The sequence below is a fragment of the Nicotiana attenuata genome, unplaced genomic scaffold, assembly GCF_001879085.1.
Source record: "Nicotiana attenuata strain UT unplaced genomic scaffold, NIATTr2, whole genome shotgun sequence".
In the NCBI taxonomy this organism is placed as follows: Eukaryota; Viridiplantae; Streptophyta; class Magnoliopsida; order Solanales; family Solanaceae; genus Nicotiana; species Nicotiana attenuata.
In genome coordinates this window covers 30,758-51,431 of record NW_017674410.1, presented here as the reverse complement: position 1 = coordinate 51,431, position 20,674 = coordinate 30,758, and the positions used below count along the sequence as shown (strand labels likewise).

The following is a 20,674-nucleotide window of genomic DNA, read 5'->3' as shown; positions in this document are numbered from 1 at the left end:
ACTGATCCAACTAATACACTTTGTAGATCTCAACTCAACGTAGTCACCACTCCAGAATAATAGCTGTACACAAACACAAATTTTAATTTCTAGGTAGAAAGAAATTTTAGCTGGATCATCCATTAATAACAAAATGCTAGAACATAAATAGTAGAGCAATGATCACTATTCAAATTCAAATAAATCTATCTATATATATATATATATAATTGAGGGGCATAAGTCAGGTGACGTGGCAAGCCTCAATGATCAAAATTCTTTTTATCTTTTTCCTCAATTTTTTACGCTTTATCCTATTTTTTCCCATTAATTAACTATTAACCACCGAATGGTTAACTTTGAGAAACGCAAACGTTTCGTTTTCCTTCGTTGGTAGTCGTAGCTTTACCAAACAGTTTCTTCTTGATGATGGCAATTCCTAACGCTGCTATCTATCCTCTCTCTTTCATGGTAAAAGAGTGTAATGTACTAGAATTATAGAGAATTTAAAGACAGAACTGAAGTATTTTATTGATATATGTATCCAATTACACTCAAAGGGTACAATAGAATGTAATCTACAGCTAACTAATGAGCTCTAATCAGCTGCTCCAATGGTGAATACCAGAATCATCCCTTGTAACTGCTCCCCTCCATTCTGTTATTTATTGTTTGACTAGTAACTAAATTGTAATTGGGCTACTGAATTGTAATTGGGTTGTGGTTTAATAAGAACTGTTGATTCTTCTACTTGGGCCTGTGATATACGAGTAAGGCCCAATACTGACTAAACCAATATAGGCTTCTTCTCTTCTTCGTATCTTCCCTAATTCATTTCTAGATTGTTCCGCCGCCTCAGACATAACATTCTCCACCCCTTCAAGACAGACCTTGTCCTTAAGGTCTCTGTTGTGCCACAAACTCAGGAAAACGATGTTTAATGTAGCCCCAATCTTCCCATGATGCTTCTTCCTTGCCTAGGTTAGCCCATTGAATCAACACCTTCACTTGAACCCCATTATCGACCTTGACCATCCTCCTCTCCAAGATAGCAATTGGTTGGATCAAGACTCGACCTTCATCATCACAAGTGGGAGGCTGTAGCTGAGATGTCACTGCTGGACCTATCCGCTTCTTCAACTGAGACACATGGAAGACGGGATGAAGCTGAGATCCACTTGGGAGGTCCAGCCGGTAAGCCACTGTACCAATCTTCTGTAGAACCTTGTAGGGACCATAATAGCGAGCACTTAACTTCACATTTTTGCGAACATCAATTGAAGATTGTCTGTAAGGCTGTAGCTTAAGGTACACTAGATCCCCTACTGTCAAAGACCTTTCTGACCTTAGTTGGTCTGCATAAAACTTCATCCTAGACTGAGCTTGAATGAGATTATCTTTGAGAATTTGTAGCATGTGCTGCCTCTGTGTTAAAGTGTCTGTTGCTGAGTTGTGACCACGCTGGGGTAGGGACCCCAATGGTAATTGAGTCGGAGGGTGTCCATATAGTTCCTCAAATGGTGTCGTCTTGATAGAAGTGTGGTAATTAGTATTGTACCACCACTCTGCAAGATGCAGCCATTTAGCCCACTGTTTAGGGTTGCCAAACACCATAGATCGCAAATAAGTCTCTAAGCACCTGTTGAGTCGCTCAGTCTGACCATCGGACTGTGGGTGATAGGCAGAACTCATGTTGAGTTTAGTGCCTAAAGCCTTGAAGAGATACTGCCAGAAATGGCTAGTGAAAATGGCATCTCTATCAGAGACAATAGTCTTGGGAAGCCCATGTAATCTGTATATCTCTCTCATAAACAATTCTGCTACATCTTGAGCTGAATATGGGTGTTTGATAGCTAGGAAGTGCCCATATTTTGTTAGCCTGTCTATAACCACCAATACAGCATTCTTCTGCCCAGAATTGGGTAAACCTTCAATAAAGTCAAGAGATATATCCTGTCAAGCCTGATCAGGAATAGGTAAGGGTTGGAGTAACCCTGGATAATGGTTGTGCTCATTCTTAATCCTTTGACAGATATCACACTCGCTGACCCACTTAAAGGTTTCTGATTTCATGTTTGGCCAATAGAACATTGATTGCACTCTTCTGTAAGTTCCTTGTTGACCTGAGTGTCCCCCTAAGGATGATTGATGTAAGGCCTCCAGTATCTATTGCTTCAACTCCTTATTCTGCCCCACATAGATCTTTTGTTTGAATCCGATGATTCCTTGGTGTAGTGAGTAATCAGCTTTGCTGTTGGGACTGACCACTAACTCACTTAAAATCTGTAGAGCTATGGGATCATTCTCATAACTCTGAGAAACCTCGTGTAACCAAGTGGCCTGGGCTGTAGATATAGCTAGTAAAGTAGAGTCTTCTTCTTGCCTTCTTGAAAGAGCATCTGCAGCCTTGTTCTCCACACCCTTTTTGTATTGAACCTCATAATCCAGTCCTAACAATTTAGTTAGCCCTTTCTGCTGCAAGGCTGTAATCACTTTTTGCTCTAGTAGGTACTTAAGACTCTGATGACCTGTTTTGACAATGAAGTGGCCTCCTTGTAAGTAATGCCTCCATTTGTCTATGGCTGAAAGTACAACTAGGTACTCCTTTTCATAAGTAGAAAGTACCCTATATTTCAAGGCTAAAGCCTTACTGAAATAGGCTATAGGTCTGCCCGCTTGCATGAGTACAGCTCCCATACCTGTTGCACATGCATCAGTTTCAATAATGAAAGGTTTGTTAAAATCAGCAAGAGCCAACACTGGTACAGTTGACATGGCTTGTTTCAGTTGTTGGAAAGCCTCTTCTGCTTCTGTACTCCACTGGAAGGAATTCTTCTTGAGAAGATTTGTCAGGGGTCTACTGATAACCCCATAGGACTTAACAAATCTCCTATAATAGTCAGTTAAGCCCAAAAATCCCCTTAAGGCTTTTACAGACTTAGGAATGGGCCAATTGATCATTGCTTCAATCTTTGAAGGGTCAGTGGCAACTCCTCTTCCTGAAATTGATGTGTCCTAGATACTCCACTTTATCTTGCCCAAATGAACACTTGGACAATTTGGCATATAGTTGCTCCTTGCACAGTACCTCTAACACTTTTCTAAGATGTAATGCATGTACTTCTAATGAAGAGTTGTAGACTAGAATATCATCAAAAAGTACCAACACAAATTTCCTCAAAAAAGGTTTAAAAATGTGATTCATAAGACTTTGAAAGGTGGCAGGTGCATTAGTCAAGCCAAAAGGCGTGACTTTAAACTCATAATGGCCTGAATGAGTCCTAAAAGTAGTCTTATAGATATCAGCTTCTCCCATTCTTATCTGGTGGTATCCAGCCCTTAGGTCAATTTTTGAGTAGATGTAGGCACCATGTAATTCATCCATTAAATCATCTACCAAAGGAATAGGAAATTTATCCTTTATAGTCATCTTGTTTAACTCCCTATAATCAATACAAAATCTCCAACTTCCATCTTTCTTTTCACTAAAAGAACTGGGGAAGAGAAGGGAGAATGACTAGGCTGTATAGTACCACTAGAGAGCATTTCATTCACTTGTTTCTCTATTTCATTTTTTTTGGAAATAATTGTACCTGTAAGGTCTAATGCTGACTGGAACTGCTTCAGGTTTGAGGGGAATAAAGTAATCCGGCTTCCTTCTGGGAGGCAGTGCTTTTGGCTCAGCAAAGACCCTGGCAAATTCTTCCAATACTGATTTAATCTCCTCAGGTATGGCTTCTGTTACTCTTTCTTCCTTGGTTGTTAGAGTGAATAAGTGTGCCCACAATACTTGACCTTTCTTCAGTAGTTGCTTCACACCTGAAGCTGACATAGCTTGGAGACTTCCTTCTTCAGTATACCCTTTCAAATCCACCCTTTTTCCATTGACACTGACTTGGAGTCTGTACCCAATGAAGTCAAATAGTATAGGATTATGTTTTCTCATCCAGTCCCCACCAAGTACTATATCACACCCTCCAATATCCAACAACCTGAGTTTGTAATCAAATTCGACTCCTTGAACCTTCCATTTGAACTGAGGGCAGTAGTGATAGCTCATCAAATGACTACCATTGGCAGCAGTCACTCTCATAGGGGCAGCTTCTCTAAACACACACCCTAATTGTTTAGCAGTGTCACTAGCCACAAAGTTGTGGGTACTTCCACTGTCAGCTAGTATTATCAATCCTTGCTTCCCATACATTCCTTTAAGCTTGATTGAATTGGAAGTAATTGTACCTGATAAGACATTTAAACTAATGGCCTCATCAATCACCTCTTCATAAGGCTCCTCCAGCTCCTTAATCTCTTCCAAACTGGATCCTTCTACCACTTCTTCCTGTTCCGTGGTACTAGATAGAGTGTTAATTTGCCCATTCTTGCACAGATGACCTGGGAAATATCTGTCCCCACACTTGTAACACTCTCCTCTAGCTTTTCTAGCTTCAAACAGTTTGTTTCCAGGTGTAGGACTGTTATAATTCCCCTCTTTCTGTCCTATACCAGAATTTTTTACCCCTCATGCACTAAAATTAGTGTTGTACTGATTCCCTGGTCTACTACCCCCCCCCCCCCAATTTTCCTTTTCTGTTCATTAAATCCAACAATTCTTCCTTATGTCTAGCCTTCTTTACTGCCTGACTCAAGGAATAAGGATCTAACATTTTAACTGTGTGTCTAATTTCCTCCTTAAGGCCTTCAATGAAGAATCCTAAGAAGAATTCCTTAGGTATAGTAGGGTGTTTGATCAACACCCAAGCTTTAAGATCTTCAAACTTTTCAAGATACTCATTCACAGTCCCTATTTGCTCAATTCTTTTGAATTTCCCAAGTAAATTCAGGTTACTATTATCAGAATTATTAAATCTCTTACAAATTTCCTCCACAAAATCAGCCCATCTTACCACTCCCCTACTCAATTGATATGAGAAGTACCAAGACTCAGCTCTACCATTTAGGTGTAATACAGCAGTTTCTAATTTGTGTTGTGGATCTAATATGCCATTATAATGAAAATACCTCTCACATTTTCGCAGCCAAGATCTGGGATCACCTTCCTCGAAGTAAGGGCAATCAACCTTGTTGTTGTTCATGTGGAATTTGCCGCCAGAAATTCATGAAGATCCTTTCCCCTTGCTCTACCAGATCCAGAATCGTGAATTTCTACTGGTGCACTTCCCAAGAGACCATCCTTGTTGATGAATAGCTTCTCCATCATCACATCCATTTTGTGACCTAGAGCATCCATTTTTGTTTCATTAGTTTCCAATTTCTAATTTGTTTCAGTCATGTAATTCTGCAATTGTTGTTCTAACTTCTTCACACTTTCTTCTGTAACTTTAGCTCGAGTTTCCGTAATTGTCATGGTGCGAGGATCGAGCTCTGATACCAATTTGTAATGTACTAGAATTATAGAGAATTTAAAGACAGAGTTGAAGTATTTTATTGATATATGGATCCAGTTACACTCAAAGGGTACAATAGAATGTAATCTACAGCTAACTAATGAACTCTAATCAGCTGCTCCAATGGTGAATACCAGAATCATCCCTTGTAACTGCTCCCCTCCATTCTGTTATTTATTGTTTGACTAGTAACTAAATTGTAATTGGGCTACTAAATTGTAATTGGGTTGTGGTTTAATAAGAACTGTTGATTCTTCTACTTGGGCCTGTGATATACGAGTAAGGCCCAATATTGACTAAACCAATATAGGCTTCTTCTCTTCTTCGTATCTTCCCTAATTCATTTCTAGATTGTTCCACCGCCTCAGACATAACAAAGAGTCCCTTTCCATGTATTCAATTCTTCAGTGTTCCAACGATCTTTCTCTTTTGACAATTCAAAATCCATCAACCCCACTGTCAAAATTGTAGCACATGTGACTGGTAACTTAAGATGAAAAGGCTGGTAACTTTTTCCCTTCTTAAAAATCTATCACAAAATAGTGTATTTCTTCTGAAATTTATGATCCAAAATTTCAGCATCAAATCTGTTTTTCTTCAATTTTTGCTCTCTATGTTACTTTTTAGTTTTTAATAGGCAAAACCATTTTGGATCATCTTTTCAGTACATGCCGTCACCGATTTTTCAAGCCTTAGGTTATTTGGCTTCAATTTCTTGCTAATTTGATCACAAAATGGAAAAGAAGCAATTTTTTCAATAACTGCAGCAAAAGATCAACATCTTTTATCATTAGTTGGTAACGTCAATCCTTCTCCCCTTTTCTTCTAAGTTAGCTTTTTAAGATCTACTTCTAATGTGCTTGCTGTTGGAAAGACACTAACACAAACTTATGAATTTGGTAAGCTTTCTAAAGCAATACTAGCTATCTTAGATTAATTGCTCATTGTTTCTACTTTCTTACCACTTCATTAACATTAGTCCATTTCCTTTTTTTGTTTTTTGAATTTTTCCCTTAGATTTTGTTTCTCTTCTGTAATTACCCACATAGATTATTTACTTTTGCTGTTTCTTCAATGTATTTTCTCCTGTTTTGTGCTTTTTGTTGGTCTACTGGAATTTACTCTTGGTTGGTCTACCAGGATTAACTACAAATGATATGTGGACAACGAAAGTGAAGGAAAATAAAAGTCGTCTTAGAATAAGGTTTGAAATTCTTTTATGAAAATAATCATCTAAAAATAAATCTGCTAAGATGGTACGATAAGTTTGTAAAGATTTGGGTCTTAAAGTTTGTAAAAAGGTGGATGGGAAGTGATGTTGAGTCATATAATGCATTATAAATTTAAGATACATTTTTTGGATAACGGGTTAGTTCTTATAGTCATGTAATGAGTAAGTTTTGTATGTAGAATAAAGTGTGGGACCTCATCAAATAAAAAAGAAATTAAAAAAAAAGGAAAGGAAAAGATTTAGAAACAAGTTGCAATAACAAGAGAAACAAAGAAATTTACAAGTTGCAACAAGTTGCCAAAACTTGTTTTGGCCGGTTGCAAATTGCAAAAAGATAAACCATTCTGATTGGTCTATTTGTTGGCAAGTTTTGCTATAAATAGCAGGCTTCGTTCCTCAGTTTAGATACATCAAATCAGAGAGAGCGCAATAGAGCGTAGAGAGTAATCCACAGATTGTAGTCTGTGAAATAAATAGTGAGTGTGAGTAATATTGTAGTGAGATTTTAAAATAAAAAGTGTTATTTCTTTCGAAGTTGTAGTAGTCTTTTGATACTACTAAGTTGTAATATTATAGTGAAAATATTGCTCCACTTGGGTATTGTATTTTACCCCGTTAAAAGAGTTGGTGTCTTTGTTACTCTCTTGTGTTATTGTTATTTACCGTGGGTATTATTCCTGGGCGGGATTATTATTTTTTTATTCTCAACAACGTGGTATCAGAGCCATGGCGAGTAATGGTCCGCTGTCTTTTCAGTATCCCCGTATCACAAAAGATAATTTGAGAAATGGTGCCTACGTATGAAAGTCATTCTAGGCTCCCAGGATGTGTGGGAAATCGTAGATAGAGGGTATGCAAAACCCGATAATGAGAAAGCTCTGCCTCAAAATGAAAAAGACGTTTTGGCAAAGACAAGGAAGAAAGATCAACAAGCCCTCACGCTCATCCACCAATGTTTGGATGATGCCATGTTTGAGAAGGTGGCAGATGCTACCACCTCAAAGGAAGCTTGGGAGGTTTTACAAAATTCTCCTCAAGGAGTTGGTAAGGTGAGGAAGGTAAAACTTCAAACTCTAAGGGCTGATTTTGAAGTTTTAAAAATGAAAGAATCCGAATGCATTTCGGATTATTGTTCAAAAGTGAAGTCTGTTGTTAATCAATTAAGAAGATACGGGGAGGACATAAAAGATGTCCGTGTGGTAGAAAAGATCCTTCGCACTTTAACACCTAAATTCGATTTTGTGGTGTGTGCTATTGAAGAGTCTAAAGATTTAGACTCAATGATGGTGGAGCAATTGGAGGGTTCTTTACAGGCCCACGAAGAAAAGATCAAAAGGAGACAAGAAGTGTCAGTTGAGCAACTTCTTAAAACTCAGGAATCCTTCAAGGATTATGGAGATGAAAAAAGTTATCGAGGGAATGGACGAGGACGAGGCCGTGGCGGTCATGGACGAGGAAGAAGTAACGGTAAAAACTTCAACAATGAAGCTAAAATCCACCAAACACTCAAAGGTCGTGGTCATGGACAAAGAGGAGGAAGAGGACGTGGCTACTACCAAGAAAATAATGGACAAAGGTATGACAATCAAAAATTGAGTGTTATAATTGTCATAAATTTGGCCATTACTCTTGGGAATGTCGTAGCAATGTTGAAGAAAAAGCTAACCTTGTTGACGACAAGAAAGAAAAAGTTGAGTCAACATTGTTGATGGCACTCAAGGAAGAAGACAGGGATGATTGCAGCTCGTGGTATTTGGACAATGGAGCAAGCAATCATATGTGTGGGTGCAAAGAAAAGCTTGTGGAGATCAATAAAACGGTGAGAGGTAATGTATCATTACAAGAAAGTATGGAATTTGCCACAAATTTTTTTGTTGCCATATATTGAATATTGTTGCAAAAAGTACTTTTAGCAACAACAGAAAAATTTTTGCATGTCGTTGCAATAAATGCTGATGGGAAAAGTTTTTGCAACAACAAAAGATGTTGTTGCACAAAGTTGTCGTAACGCAACAAAGAAACTTGTTGCAATAAATTATTTTTTGGTCACACAATTGTGGCTTATGAAAATATTTAGCAACAATAATTATTGTTGCGATAGATTATTTTTTTCGCAACAATATTACTTGTGGCAAAAAAAATTGGCGGGAGGGTAGTTAATAATCTGTTATAAGACTTTTAGCAACAAGTATTGTTGTGGCCATAAAATCACTTTTTGCCAACAATATTATATTTTTTGTTGTACAACTAACAACAACAAATATGTAGTGGCTACATAAACAATTCACATTTTATATCTTTTAAAACATCACAAATGTATATATAAAAATTAATATTTGATATATATTTGCAAAAGTCACTACAACTGAAGTTTAGTGTATTTACATACTTTCAAAACCCACCACTAAAACATATATTTTTACTTAAAAAAAGAACAAGAACATCTCTAGAGTCATAATTTCTAATCAAATAACAACTCCAAAAGTAGATTTTCTTCCGGTAGCTTGTACATCCATGAACCATATTACCATCTATATTGGTTTACTCATGCTCATCCTACAAAAGAATATAAATTATATAGTTATATCTTTTATAAATAAAAACTATAAAGTACACAAGTATGGATCAAAAGAGAGAATAAGATAGAGAAATGAGCAAGAATGAGTGAATCCATTGTCTGGCAGATGGTTATTTAAGAGAATCTTGTTAGGTTAACCACATAGTAATAGTAGTTGATCCATTTTTACAAGCCTATAACCGATATAGAAGAGAGGAAAATGTTCTTCAAGCCCACATTGTAATCTGGTATTTACTGTTAAATAATCAAATTTTGACTATATCCTTTATAGTAACTTTTCTTGACAGATATTACACAACTGTGCTCACCGGTAGAGAAACTATTAGTATCCATAGATGCTCCCTGACTTCATGGCCATGGGAGTGGGAATGCTATCTTCAGACATATGTTCGGTTTCTAAAAATATACTTCGTCATTAGTTAAGCTTGTCCGCATGTTTTGACTACCCATAAGCTAGTAGACTAGTTAACAGTGGTGGTATTAGACTTTCTTAATGTACACTACTTTGCTAGAATCAGAAAACTGAGAGGCTTCATTGTGAGACCAGAATATAGAAGAAGAGCGCTAACTATGCACTATAGATTTTGCATATCGCTACAAAATCACATTAGATATGGCTTCTTTATTTTCTTCTACTTTTTTTCTCCAAAGTATAAGATATTCTTTGTATATAACTTTAGTCTAGAATCTGTTAAAAGCCCACGATCAAATAACTTTTCATTTTGATATGATATGACTGAGAACCAAACCTTGAAAAATCCATTGGAGCCTATCCATGTTTTTGGCTACCTTTTTAATATGGTATTTTTGGAATTGCTGATATGTTTACCTTAGTGGGAATGCTTGAGTTTTTCTACAAGGAAGCACCAGCAGGAATGAGGTCACTGTCTATTTCTTTTACATGGATTTCACTCTCTTTTGGGTACTACTTGAGCAGTGTTTTTGTGGATATTATCAATTCAATGACCAAAAGATTTTCACAAAGAAAGAAAGGATGGTTGGCTGGTCAAGATTTGGATCAGAATAATTTGCAACTTTTCTATTGGTTCTTGGCCATTTTAAGCTGCCTAAACTTTATAAATTATCTCTATTGGGCATCTTGGTACAAGTACAAATCAGATGGCAAGTTGGACACTAAGCCCAAATCAGAGGACACTAAGAACAAGCATATCACCTTTCAAAGGTCCAAGATCAAGCAACTTTTCTTTTTGAATTGAGAAGAATACAAATATGACAGCGAACAATATCAACCAAAGAATTTACCTTTACAAGAGTTAGACAGAGTTTTCTTACCGTAATGTCATCCATATGTCTTGAACAACTTGCACCATCCGAACCACTTAAATTAGAAAAAATATTGAGAATTGCAGCAGGAACTCCATTCTGTTAAACATAATAAAACTACATAACTTAATTTGTTTTACAAATCAATGGAAAGGAATGATATAGGAACGAGGAAGAAACAAAAATAGTGCGACAAGAGTAATTTATGGATTCGACTATCTTTAATATCCCTTCATATCAGGAATCCCCAGCCTACTGCCTACTGCCTACTGCATTCAACAGCTATTTAAAAATTTAACTTTCATCCGTTTTCCTTATCTTGTCATGGTTTATTATACTGCTCAATCATTTGTATCCTCAATGGAAGCCTTGCCACTTATGTAGATTCTGACCCACCTCAGTTTTACTACGCTTCACCTTCTCCGGATAGTTCTTCTTTCAGTATTGATGGTCAAAACCTTACTGCTCTGCAACACCCTCCTACATCACCAGCTCAATTTATAAATCTTGGGCCTGATGGACATTTACGGGCTTACCAATGGGAGATGAAAGTATTTAAGTGGAAAGAGGTATCAGATCTTTTGACACCATATGGCATGATGGACATTTACGGGAACTGTAGGTACCCAATGGTGTGTGGAAGATATAGCATTTGCACAAATAACAGGCAATGTACTTGTCCGCCAGAAAGAAACTTCTTCAGGCCATTTTTGAGATGAAACAAAATCTTGGATGTTCACAGCTGACATCCATTTACTGCAACTCCTCGCAGTATCATAGTTTCATAGAGCTCAGGAATACCACATATTTTTCATTTGAGTTCACTGATGAACTAAATTCTAGCATATCACGGCTTGAGGGGAAAAAGTTGGAAGGTTGCAAAAGGGCCTGTCTGAGCATCTGTTCCTGCAAAGCTGCTGTTTTCAGATATGATTCGGATGGGGCTCGAAGAGAGAGCTGTTTGTTACTGAATGAAGTCTTCTATCTCATAGACAATGAGGGTGGAACGGACACGAGAGTATTTCTTAAGGTGCAGAATTCCTCAAAGTCACACGATTCCTCTAAGGCACATAATCAACCTCCAATTATTTCTGGAGGAAAGAAACCAATACCTCTCAGAGTGATAATAGGATATACTCTTGCAGCTTTCTTTGGGATAATTTTAAGCATCAATACATGCGTTGTTCTTTTCAAAAAGAGGACACATGAGTCCAGCAAGGCTGGGGATCTTATGGATCTAGAGCCAAGCTTACCGGGAATGCTAACTCGCTTCTCTTACAATGAGTTAAAAATAATAACAGAAGATTTCAGCACAAAGCTAGGGGAAGGAGGATTTGGCTCTGTATATGAGGGAACACTGAGTAATAGCACCAGAATAGCTGTGAAGCATCTGGATCGTGTAGGTCATGTGATGGAATCATTCTTAACAGAAGTAAAGCTAGTCGGTGGAATTCACCACGTAAATTTGGAAAACTCTTTGGATTTTGTGCTGAAAAGAGCCACCGACTTCTTATCTATGAGCACATGGTAAACAGATCACTAGATAGGTGGATTTCACATAAAAATCCAGAAAATGGGCTTAAGCAGAGGGTGTAGAAGCATTCACTGTTCAATCATAGGGCATAGGAATCATCCGTTGTAACAGTATCACGACACAAGACAATGAAAATGTCAGCCCAGACGAGATCTATTTTACAATTTTATACCACATTTGAGAGAAGTAATGACCCTATAGTCCCAAGGACAAAAACATCAACTGACATGTCGATTGTATCAGCATTGCATAACAACTGCTGCCAGCAGTTATTAAGCTAGACTGAATTCCCGAAATTTTCAAGAGATAAACAAGTAAATAGTACGTAAATAGGCCATGATGCCCATAAATATCACATTGTTAACACTTCACAGTAACCACTATCACAACCACATGAAAGAAAACCAACAAAATAACACCAAAACCATCTATAACTTCAGCAAACATCATTGAGATTGTGGACATTCAGCATGCTGCAACACATATTAACTTCAGGTCTTTTATCGTATGCTAACTCGGTTTCTACGCCGGCTAATTTTGTATAGTCATGTATACCAGTTAACTTTTTTTTTAACCAAACAGCATTCAAGATTTCAGCTGTAGAGTGTGGAAATATAGCTTTTTGTACCTATAAGAAATAAAATGCTGGTCTTATTTATTTTTTTGCAGAAGAGAATAACAAATTCAGTTAATGAATTAAGAGGTGCTACAAGGAATATTTTTGTACACTTAATAATATTGCAAGATGCAGAAACATCAGCAGTACCACCACCACCACCAATTCAAGCCGTAGAGAATGAAAAGAATACCACAAAAGAGGAAAGTGATGCTACCACTTTTATTGTTGTGTAGTTTGACGAAATATTTTAGGACCAAAAGCAAGTAATTGAAATACCTCATTACTTAGTATATGTGATGCTAGTGCCACCATGCTCTCTTTCAATAGTTTTTGGTCACGCATTATGGCTTCTCAATTTTTTCGCTCTTCCTCAAGCTTAATCTTTACTTCCTTTAGCTGGTATTCTACACTCTCTCGTTTACGACGCTCTTCTTCTGCCTCTTTTTGTTGTGCTTGTAGTTTCTCTTGAATTTCATTCATGGATCTCTTACTTGTTGAATTAACTCCCAAACCTTGACCACGGCAATAACTTAACGTTTCTCCAACAACTTTCACAAATGCAGCATTAACAACTGGGTCCAAATCAATATCTTCTTCAATTTCTTGAATTTGTTCAGCAATATATTCTTTCACCTTATCCTACAAAAAATTATATAGGCTTTAACTTTTAATATTTATTACTACGGACTCACATTCTAGGAATAAGGATAATAGTCTCGCACGTACATGTAACTCAGCAGATGCATCATTAACCCAATGTCCATTCTTCATGTGAGTCAATTCCCAAAGTTTCTGCAAGTTTGGCTCTTTCCCAGTGCTTGTATCTCTCTACCAAAATAAATCAAATTATGCTATAAAATTAAAAATAACCAAAATTCGTCAAAATAAAGATGCATGTTACCTGTTCAAAAGATATTGCCTGGAAGGATTTTCTGCCGCAAATATGATTCATTTCTTGTTTTGCCTTATTGGTTTTGTTTCGATCACTCATTCTCTGTATTGAATTTGAATTTGTAAATATATTTTCTGATGAATTATAAGAAGTAGAATAAGAAAATAAATAATTTACAAGGTTAAATCAATTTAATTTTGGCGTATTCCTAATTAATTACCTTAAAAGTATCAGAATCGAAATATTCAACCAAGAATTTCCATTCAGCTTCACTAACATCGGTTGGCATGTTCTGCAAGCGTTCCTCCTTTGTGGCATATTTTTTGAAATGATCATGGAGCCTACTACGACGATATCTATATAAATTATTAGATGTTTTAAGGATAGTATCTCGATTGTGTTGTGTGTCTGGAAGTTGGAAGGTGTCCTGAATTCAGAATAAACTTAAGTGAGCTTACTTAAAATAGAGTTGTGATTGTCTGCCAATGAACCGAGGACTGTTTCAGAGTCAACTTCTCTATATTTGTATACTTACATTGAGAGTTTGCTTATGTTTACTAAACCAACAAGAATATTCTAAGGGAATAGAGTGAATTACCAGCATATGAGCAACAATCCTATCTTTTGCTACATCAGGAACTTCCTTCCAATTCTTGACATCATGCCTAGCGTTATGCATAACTTTAACAGAGAGCTCAGTAATGAAATCATTAGCTCCAGGACCTACTGTTCGATCTGGTGGAATAATCACCTTCAACTTTCCACTGTCACTATCTTTGCGTTTCTTTTGGATTGAAAGTCCTGTTGTCTTCCCTCTTCCTTTTCTCTTTTTACCTGCAGCTATATATGAAAATATTTAGATGTATAGTAAACATAACATATACAATGATGCAATGGAGCAGTTCCAATGGAACAGTTCTTGGAAAAGACACTATTGATGCAATGGTTTTGATTCGTGAAGGGGTTCTGAGTACTGATGCTGCAGCTGTTTCAAATTGTGAAGTGGTTAGGAGTACTGCTGCTGGTGTTATTGAAGATTCAACAGCACCAAATACTACAGCCCCAGTTTTTCCTATAGAAGATGCTTTAAAGTTAGATAAGGGGCCACCTAAATCTTCACGAGATGTCCCTGCCTCTACTGTTTTTGCAAGAATGTACTTAGCTACTGCTGGTGCATTACAGGAAGTTGTCGATCGAGCAAAAATAAGTAAGGTACCTGGTGATGTGAAGCAAGATAAGTTAGATGCAGGGGCAGTAGATTGTGCAACAATGTTGCTTGGGAGGTACACCTCTGTGGGATCAGATTTACACAACTTTAATAGGGCTGGATTTCAAGCTAGTACAGCTGCACTTCATAAGGCTGTAAAACCAGCAGGTGGTACATCTAATGATGCAATTGAAAATGAAAAAAATATTGGGCTGATTGATACTACAAAGCATGTGCAGGGGCAAGGTTTTGCTGGTGTGAGTGTTTTGGATAACACAACTGATGCTACACTTGATAAACAAACAGTTTTGAAAGGTACTACTGTGCAAAATGAGGGGCAAGAACATGAAGGTAAAGCACAGGTTGGGCAGAAAAGACTTCTGTCAAGCACAACCGGTGCAACTACAACAGGGACTGGGAGGTGTGAAGCTATAGATCAACCAAAACAGAAAATAGCAGCAGAAAACATCGTTTGTACTAATTCTTTTGATGCCTTAACCATTGAACAAATAGATGGAGAGAATCATAATGGTAAGAATTTCGAACTAGAGTGTGGTGATACAGCTTCAAAAAATGGAGATAACACCTTCCAAGACAGAAAACAACTCCAAAAGTGAGGAAGCAGCAGCAGATTTCAAACGCTGCATATGGTTGACAGAATCAGCAGCAAGCAGTAGTGCACCGATCGCTTAGAAATAGGAGATCTCCAAGCGTGCAAGAACAGGTACCAAACTCTAATTGCAAGCAAGGAGTGGAAGTGAATAGAGAGGAGTGTCGTAATTCAGTAACACTCGAATTGGTTGAAACATCTGGAATAAAGCCTTCAGATCGAGCTAAGTGATGAACCAGTCCAGATTTTAAACAAGCTTCATGAGGCAATTAGCTCTACGTGAAAGTTATGGGTTGACCAAACAGAAGAGTATGAAGAAGGTGAAGATTATGTTGGTGATGCCCAGGAACAAAACACTCAAGAAACTTGTTCGTCAACACGACGAGATGATAACACAAAGGAAGGCGCAATAACTGTTTTTGAGCAGAGATTTTATAGGGCAGAATTTTAACAAATAAATTAACTTACCTGGCAGTAGATTTGAGATTACATCAACAGTTTCATCATCATTAGAAACATGCACATCTGTCATCATTATATGCTGCAACACATTAAAATAAATTATATTATTGGACTAGTCGAATGTACAAGTGACAGAAGCAAAATACAAGGTAGCACAACTTTAGAGAACATTACAAGGTAGCAGATAAACTAGCTAAATGTGGAATCAATATGCAACTCACTAATAGTACCAACATAGTTCATTTTGCAGTTCCTCGTTTATTTGCCTTAAAGGTACTAGAGGCAGACAAATCAGAAACCACTTATGCAAGAAGCATAACCATATGAATGATGCTAAAATATGTAATGTTTATCTTTATTATATAAACATTATCTTTTGCAGCCAAAAAGAATAGCACAAGGTGGAGGCTGGCACTAACATTCCCTTACTTTTCTTTCACAATATGCCATATTATTTGTGGCTATGTATTTTCTGAATTTTCTTGTACCAAAGATGCATTTGCATATGTGAACAACATCCAAAGGCAGTTAATAGTGTATCATCTACTGGTCAGAAGCACAAGCTTACATATGTATCCCAGCTCAGAATATGACAAGAGAACACGGATAAAAAGGGGAACATAAGACCGAAAACCAAAATAAATTATCAAAGTGAAATAGTCAAACCCTGCTCACAGACTACAACACAATAAAGTTCTCCTGTAATAAATCATCCAATGGTAAAGAAACTAATTAAATTTGCCAAGGCATTACTTACAACTAGCTTAGCTGGTTGAAACATAAAACTACATTCAGCTCATTTCCTAGCTGATAATCAAACTCCTTAATGGAGTAATTGCACCAGACCACTTTCGCTACCTAAAGGAATACAAAAAGATTCAAAGACAAAGATGCAAATGCATAAACCATCATATAAAGTTACGACCTTTGAGGTAGTAATCAACATCCAATCATTCAAACAAAACTAATATCACTAAACAAATTACAACCAGTCATCATCCTAAATTTCATCAAACTCATCAGAAAGATATTCTTCATTTGCACTGAAGTCATCTCCATTTTCATGATCAGATTCATCAAAAGCTTCTAAGTCTACTTCTTCCTCGTTACTTAGAGAAGGTGCATCTACACTCACTCCATCAATGTCTTCTCTTTGTATTTTAATAACATCATTGTCGGACTCTATTTGAAGATCTACTTCTCCTCTTTCAACCAAGTCAATCAGTTGATACGGCTCCGTTTCATCTTCTTGTTCGGGTAAATCAAACAAATTCCGTGGTCTTACTCTTACCACTGCATGCCAATTCTCATTTTGATCGTGTTTAACATAATACACAGATTGTGCTTGTGAGCCTAAAATGAATGGATCATTTGTATAATGGAGTCGTGTCACATCTACACATATGAATCCATATTTATCCCTTTTATAACCTCTACTTTGACTACGACCTTGAGTAGGAACTTCAAACCAGTCACATTGGAATAATATGACTGAATTATTATCCAAATATTGGATCTCTAAAATATTTCTTATCTTTCCATAATAATCAACATTTCCTGTATGTTCATCACTTTTCAAGACTACACCACTATTTTGAGTTTTCAAACCTAGCTCAGATTTCATTGTTACGAAACCTAAACCCATTCATGATATATCCATTATGGCAATAAGCACGAGGATCTGGACGTCTTGCCAAAGCTAGTAATCCACTGGTAATTCGGCCATCGCCATTTTCTTTTAACTGTACCACCTACAATATTTTAATTACAAACTCACAAACATTAATACTATTTAAAAAATATAATTTACAAATTATCCTAAATAAAGATAAACAAGCATCAAATGATATAATTTACCTTTTTCTCAAACCACAAAGGAAATTCCTCCTTGTGCCTCTTGAAAACATTTCTAGTATTCTCGTTCCTTAATATTTCTAAGTGTTGCCTATGGAATGTGAGCATTTAATAAAATCAAAAAAAATATTATTAAAACATTGTTGTTGAGATTTCCATAAAAAAAAAGGATGTAAACTAACTTAAAGGTATCTTCCTCAATCCAAGGTCTGACTTCTTCACAATTTTGGAGGATATAAAAATGAGCTTGATTGATTTCATGAGTGCTCAAGTTTTATCCAAGTACCCCTACTAAAGGCTTACCACGACAATTAAATACAGAGAAGCCATTTGGTTCGATATTAGAAGAATCAAAATTTCTATCCGGACGACTTTGCTTTGTCTCCATATCAGTCAAATATTTGGAACAGAATATCATGCACTCCTCAGCCAAAGATATCCCTCGGCAATTGATCCTTCCGGGCGAGCTTTATTCGTACATAACCTTTCAAGAGTGCGCAAAATCTATGACGTAAAAATAGATCAGTTTTGCAACAAATTTTAACTAGCGAGAGCAACTAAAGGACTAGTTCTAGAGGAACAAGAATCCAACCTTTCAATGTAATACATCCATTCGAAACTATTGAACGAGGACCACCCAAACTTTGCCTCCATGTGCCAAAATGAATTGCCAAATGAACCATAACATCAAAGAACGTTGGCAAACACACACGTTCTAATTTACAAATTGTCACCCGTATACTTTATCTAGTTGATCTGCTAACTTCTCACATACAACTCTTTAGCGCACAAATCGGTAAAGAATAATGACAGGTCAACTAATGGCATATGCAGTCCTTGGCAAAAATCCCTTGATGATAAGTTGGGAAAAATCATGCGTTGAAAAAAACATGGTGGTCATGACTTTTAAGTCCGAAAATTCTTGCTTCCTTAATATTGACACAACGACTAATGTTAGAAGCATAAGCATCAGGAAACTTGACTTCTTTAATGAGCTGACAAAATTGAATCTTCTCAGTTTTAGACATTGTATAGCTTGCTGGAGGAAGTATGTACTTATTACCACTTTTTATTGGATGGGGGGTTTTTTTATTTTCATCTCTAGTAAGTCCAACCGAGATTTTAACGTGTCCTTTGTTTTTCCTTCAATATCTAATAACGTTCCTATCACACTTTCACTGATGTTTTTTTCTATATGCATCACATCCAAATTATGTCTCAACAATAAAGTCCTCCAATATGGGAGTTCAAAGAATACACTTCTTTTCTTCCAATTGTCATATCTTATTGCATCTCGTTTTCTTTTTCTTGTGCTGCTGTCAACTAATATTTGTGAGGATGTATTAAGTTGTGCAAGCACATCATCTCCACTCAAAGCTTGTGGTGCAAGTCTTTCTTCCTTTGTGTTATCAAAAAAACTTTTATTTCGACGATAGGGATGATTTATTTCCAAGAACCTACGATGACCCATATAGCAATGCTCAAGTAAATGGAACAAGTATGTATATGACAAACCGGACAAGCTAATTTACCTTTAGTGCTCCAACCGGACAAAATACCATAAGCTGGAAAGTCATTAATTGTCCACAACAAAGAAGCACGTAAGAAAAAATTTTGTTTCATAAAAGCATCATAAGTCTCAATTCCACTCTCCCATAAGGTTTTCAAATCATCTACCAAGGGTTGGAGATACACATCAATATCCATACCAGGGCCTTTTGGTCCAGGAATAAGCAAAGACAACAAAAGATTTGATTGTTTCATGCATAGCCATGGGGGGAGATTATATGGTATCAACACTACCGGCCACATACTATAAGCATTACTCATTGAACCAAAAGGATTAAAGCCATCTGAAGCAAGCCCAAGCCTTACATTACGTGGATCTGAAGCAAAACTTGGATATTTTTCATCAAAATTTTTCCACGCCAAGGAGTCAGCTGGATGTCGTAAAACTCCATCATCGACTTTCTTATTTTTATGCCATCTCATATCTTCAGCGGTACGTTTTGTCATAAACAATCGTTGTAATCTTGGTATTATAGGAAAGTATCTAAGAATCTTTCTAGAAATTCCTTTATTTCTCTTATTCGAATTCCCTGAAGCAACCTCTTCATCAGTATGTTCTCCTTTTCTTACCATCTATCTTTTCTCACCACATTTAGGGCATTGCTCAAGATCCGTATATTCCTTTCTATATAAAATGCAATTATTAACACATGCATCTATTTTCACATAATCTAAACCCAAGCCTTTAATTATTTTTTGAATTTCATATATAGAATTCGGGAGCATATTTTCTTTTGGTAAAACATCACTCAGTAATTTCAATAAAGAGTCAAATGAGGTACTACTCCAGCAATGCAGACATTTCATTTGAAAAAGACGCATTACAAAAGAGAGTTTGGAGAACTTTTCACAATCAGGATATAACTTTTGCTCTGCATCTTTTAATAATTTATAGTAAATTTTAGCTTCTGTATTAGGCTCTTCGCAATTAGACTCACTATTCTCATAAAACTCATGACTGTTAGTGGAAACACCACGATATAAGTCATGCAACATTTCAAAAGTGGAAGCATCATCATTCCCTATATCTGAATCTGTACCAATATTTGTTCCATCATCTGAAGATGAATCTGACTCACCATGATAAATTCACCTATCATATGCTGAATCTATTCCTCGTCTAAGTAAATCTGTCTTTACTTCTTCTCGCGTTTTCCAAAGAACATTGTTACACTTAACACACGGACATTGGATTCTTACACCAACATTAGGATTAGAAAATGCGAAGTTCAAAAACTGTTCCACACCATTCAAGTATTGAGGTAACGTCCTATTCTTAATGAGTATCCAGCTCTTATCCATCATGTACTTACCTACAATAAAATATAAATGTCAAATTATATGTTTAACTTTTTCTCTATTTCTTATTATCTATTGTATCTGGAAAACTAGAATATAGAAAGGCTTAGAAACATAAACCTTTGAGTTGAACTGGAAAGCCAAATCAATA

At 36.6% G+C, this 20,674-nt stretch overlaps 2 protein-coding genes and 1 pseudogene across 2 annotated transcripts; 2 read left to right on the top strand and 1 right to left on the bottom strand.

The window, feature by feature from the left end:
• The first annotated feature begins 7,341 nt into the window (after positions 1–7,341).
• On the top strand, positions 7,342–10,410 carry LOC109218606. The gene is made up of 5 exons (XM_019382985.1): positions 7,342–7,348; positions 7,432–7,673; positions 7,761–8,082; positions 8,271–8,441; positions 10,028–10,410. Exons 1-5 carry the CDS (start codon positions 7,342–7,344, stop codon positions 10,408–10,410), a joined length of 1,125 nt encoding a protein of 374 aa, XP_019238530.1.
• A 369-nt stretch (positions 10,411–10,779) lies between these two features.
• Positions 10,780–12,221, top strand: LOC109218605 (annotated as a pseudogene).
• A 506-nt stretch (positions 12,222–12,727) lies between these two features.
• LOC109218612 lies at positions 12,728–13,616 on the bottom strand. Its single transcript, XM_019382988.1, has 3 exons — positions 13,532–13,616; positions 13,357–13,458; positions 12,728–13,269 (listed from the first exon to the last, which is right to left on the bottom strand). The coding sequence occupies exons 1-3, from the start codon at positions 13,580–13,582 to the stop codon at positions 12,982–12,984; spliced, it is 441 nt and encodes a 146-aa protein (XP_019238533.1). The 5' UTR covers positions 13,583–13,616; the 3' UTR covers positions 12,728–12,981.
• Positions 13,617–20,674: the final 7,058 nt, after the last annotated feature.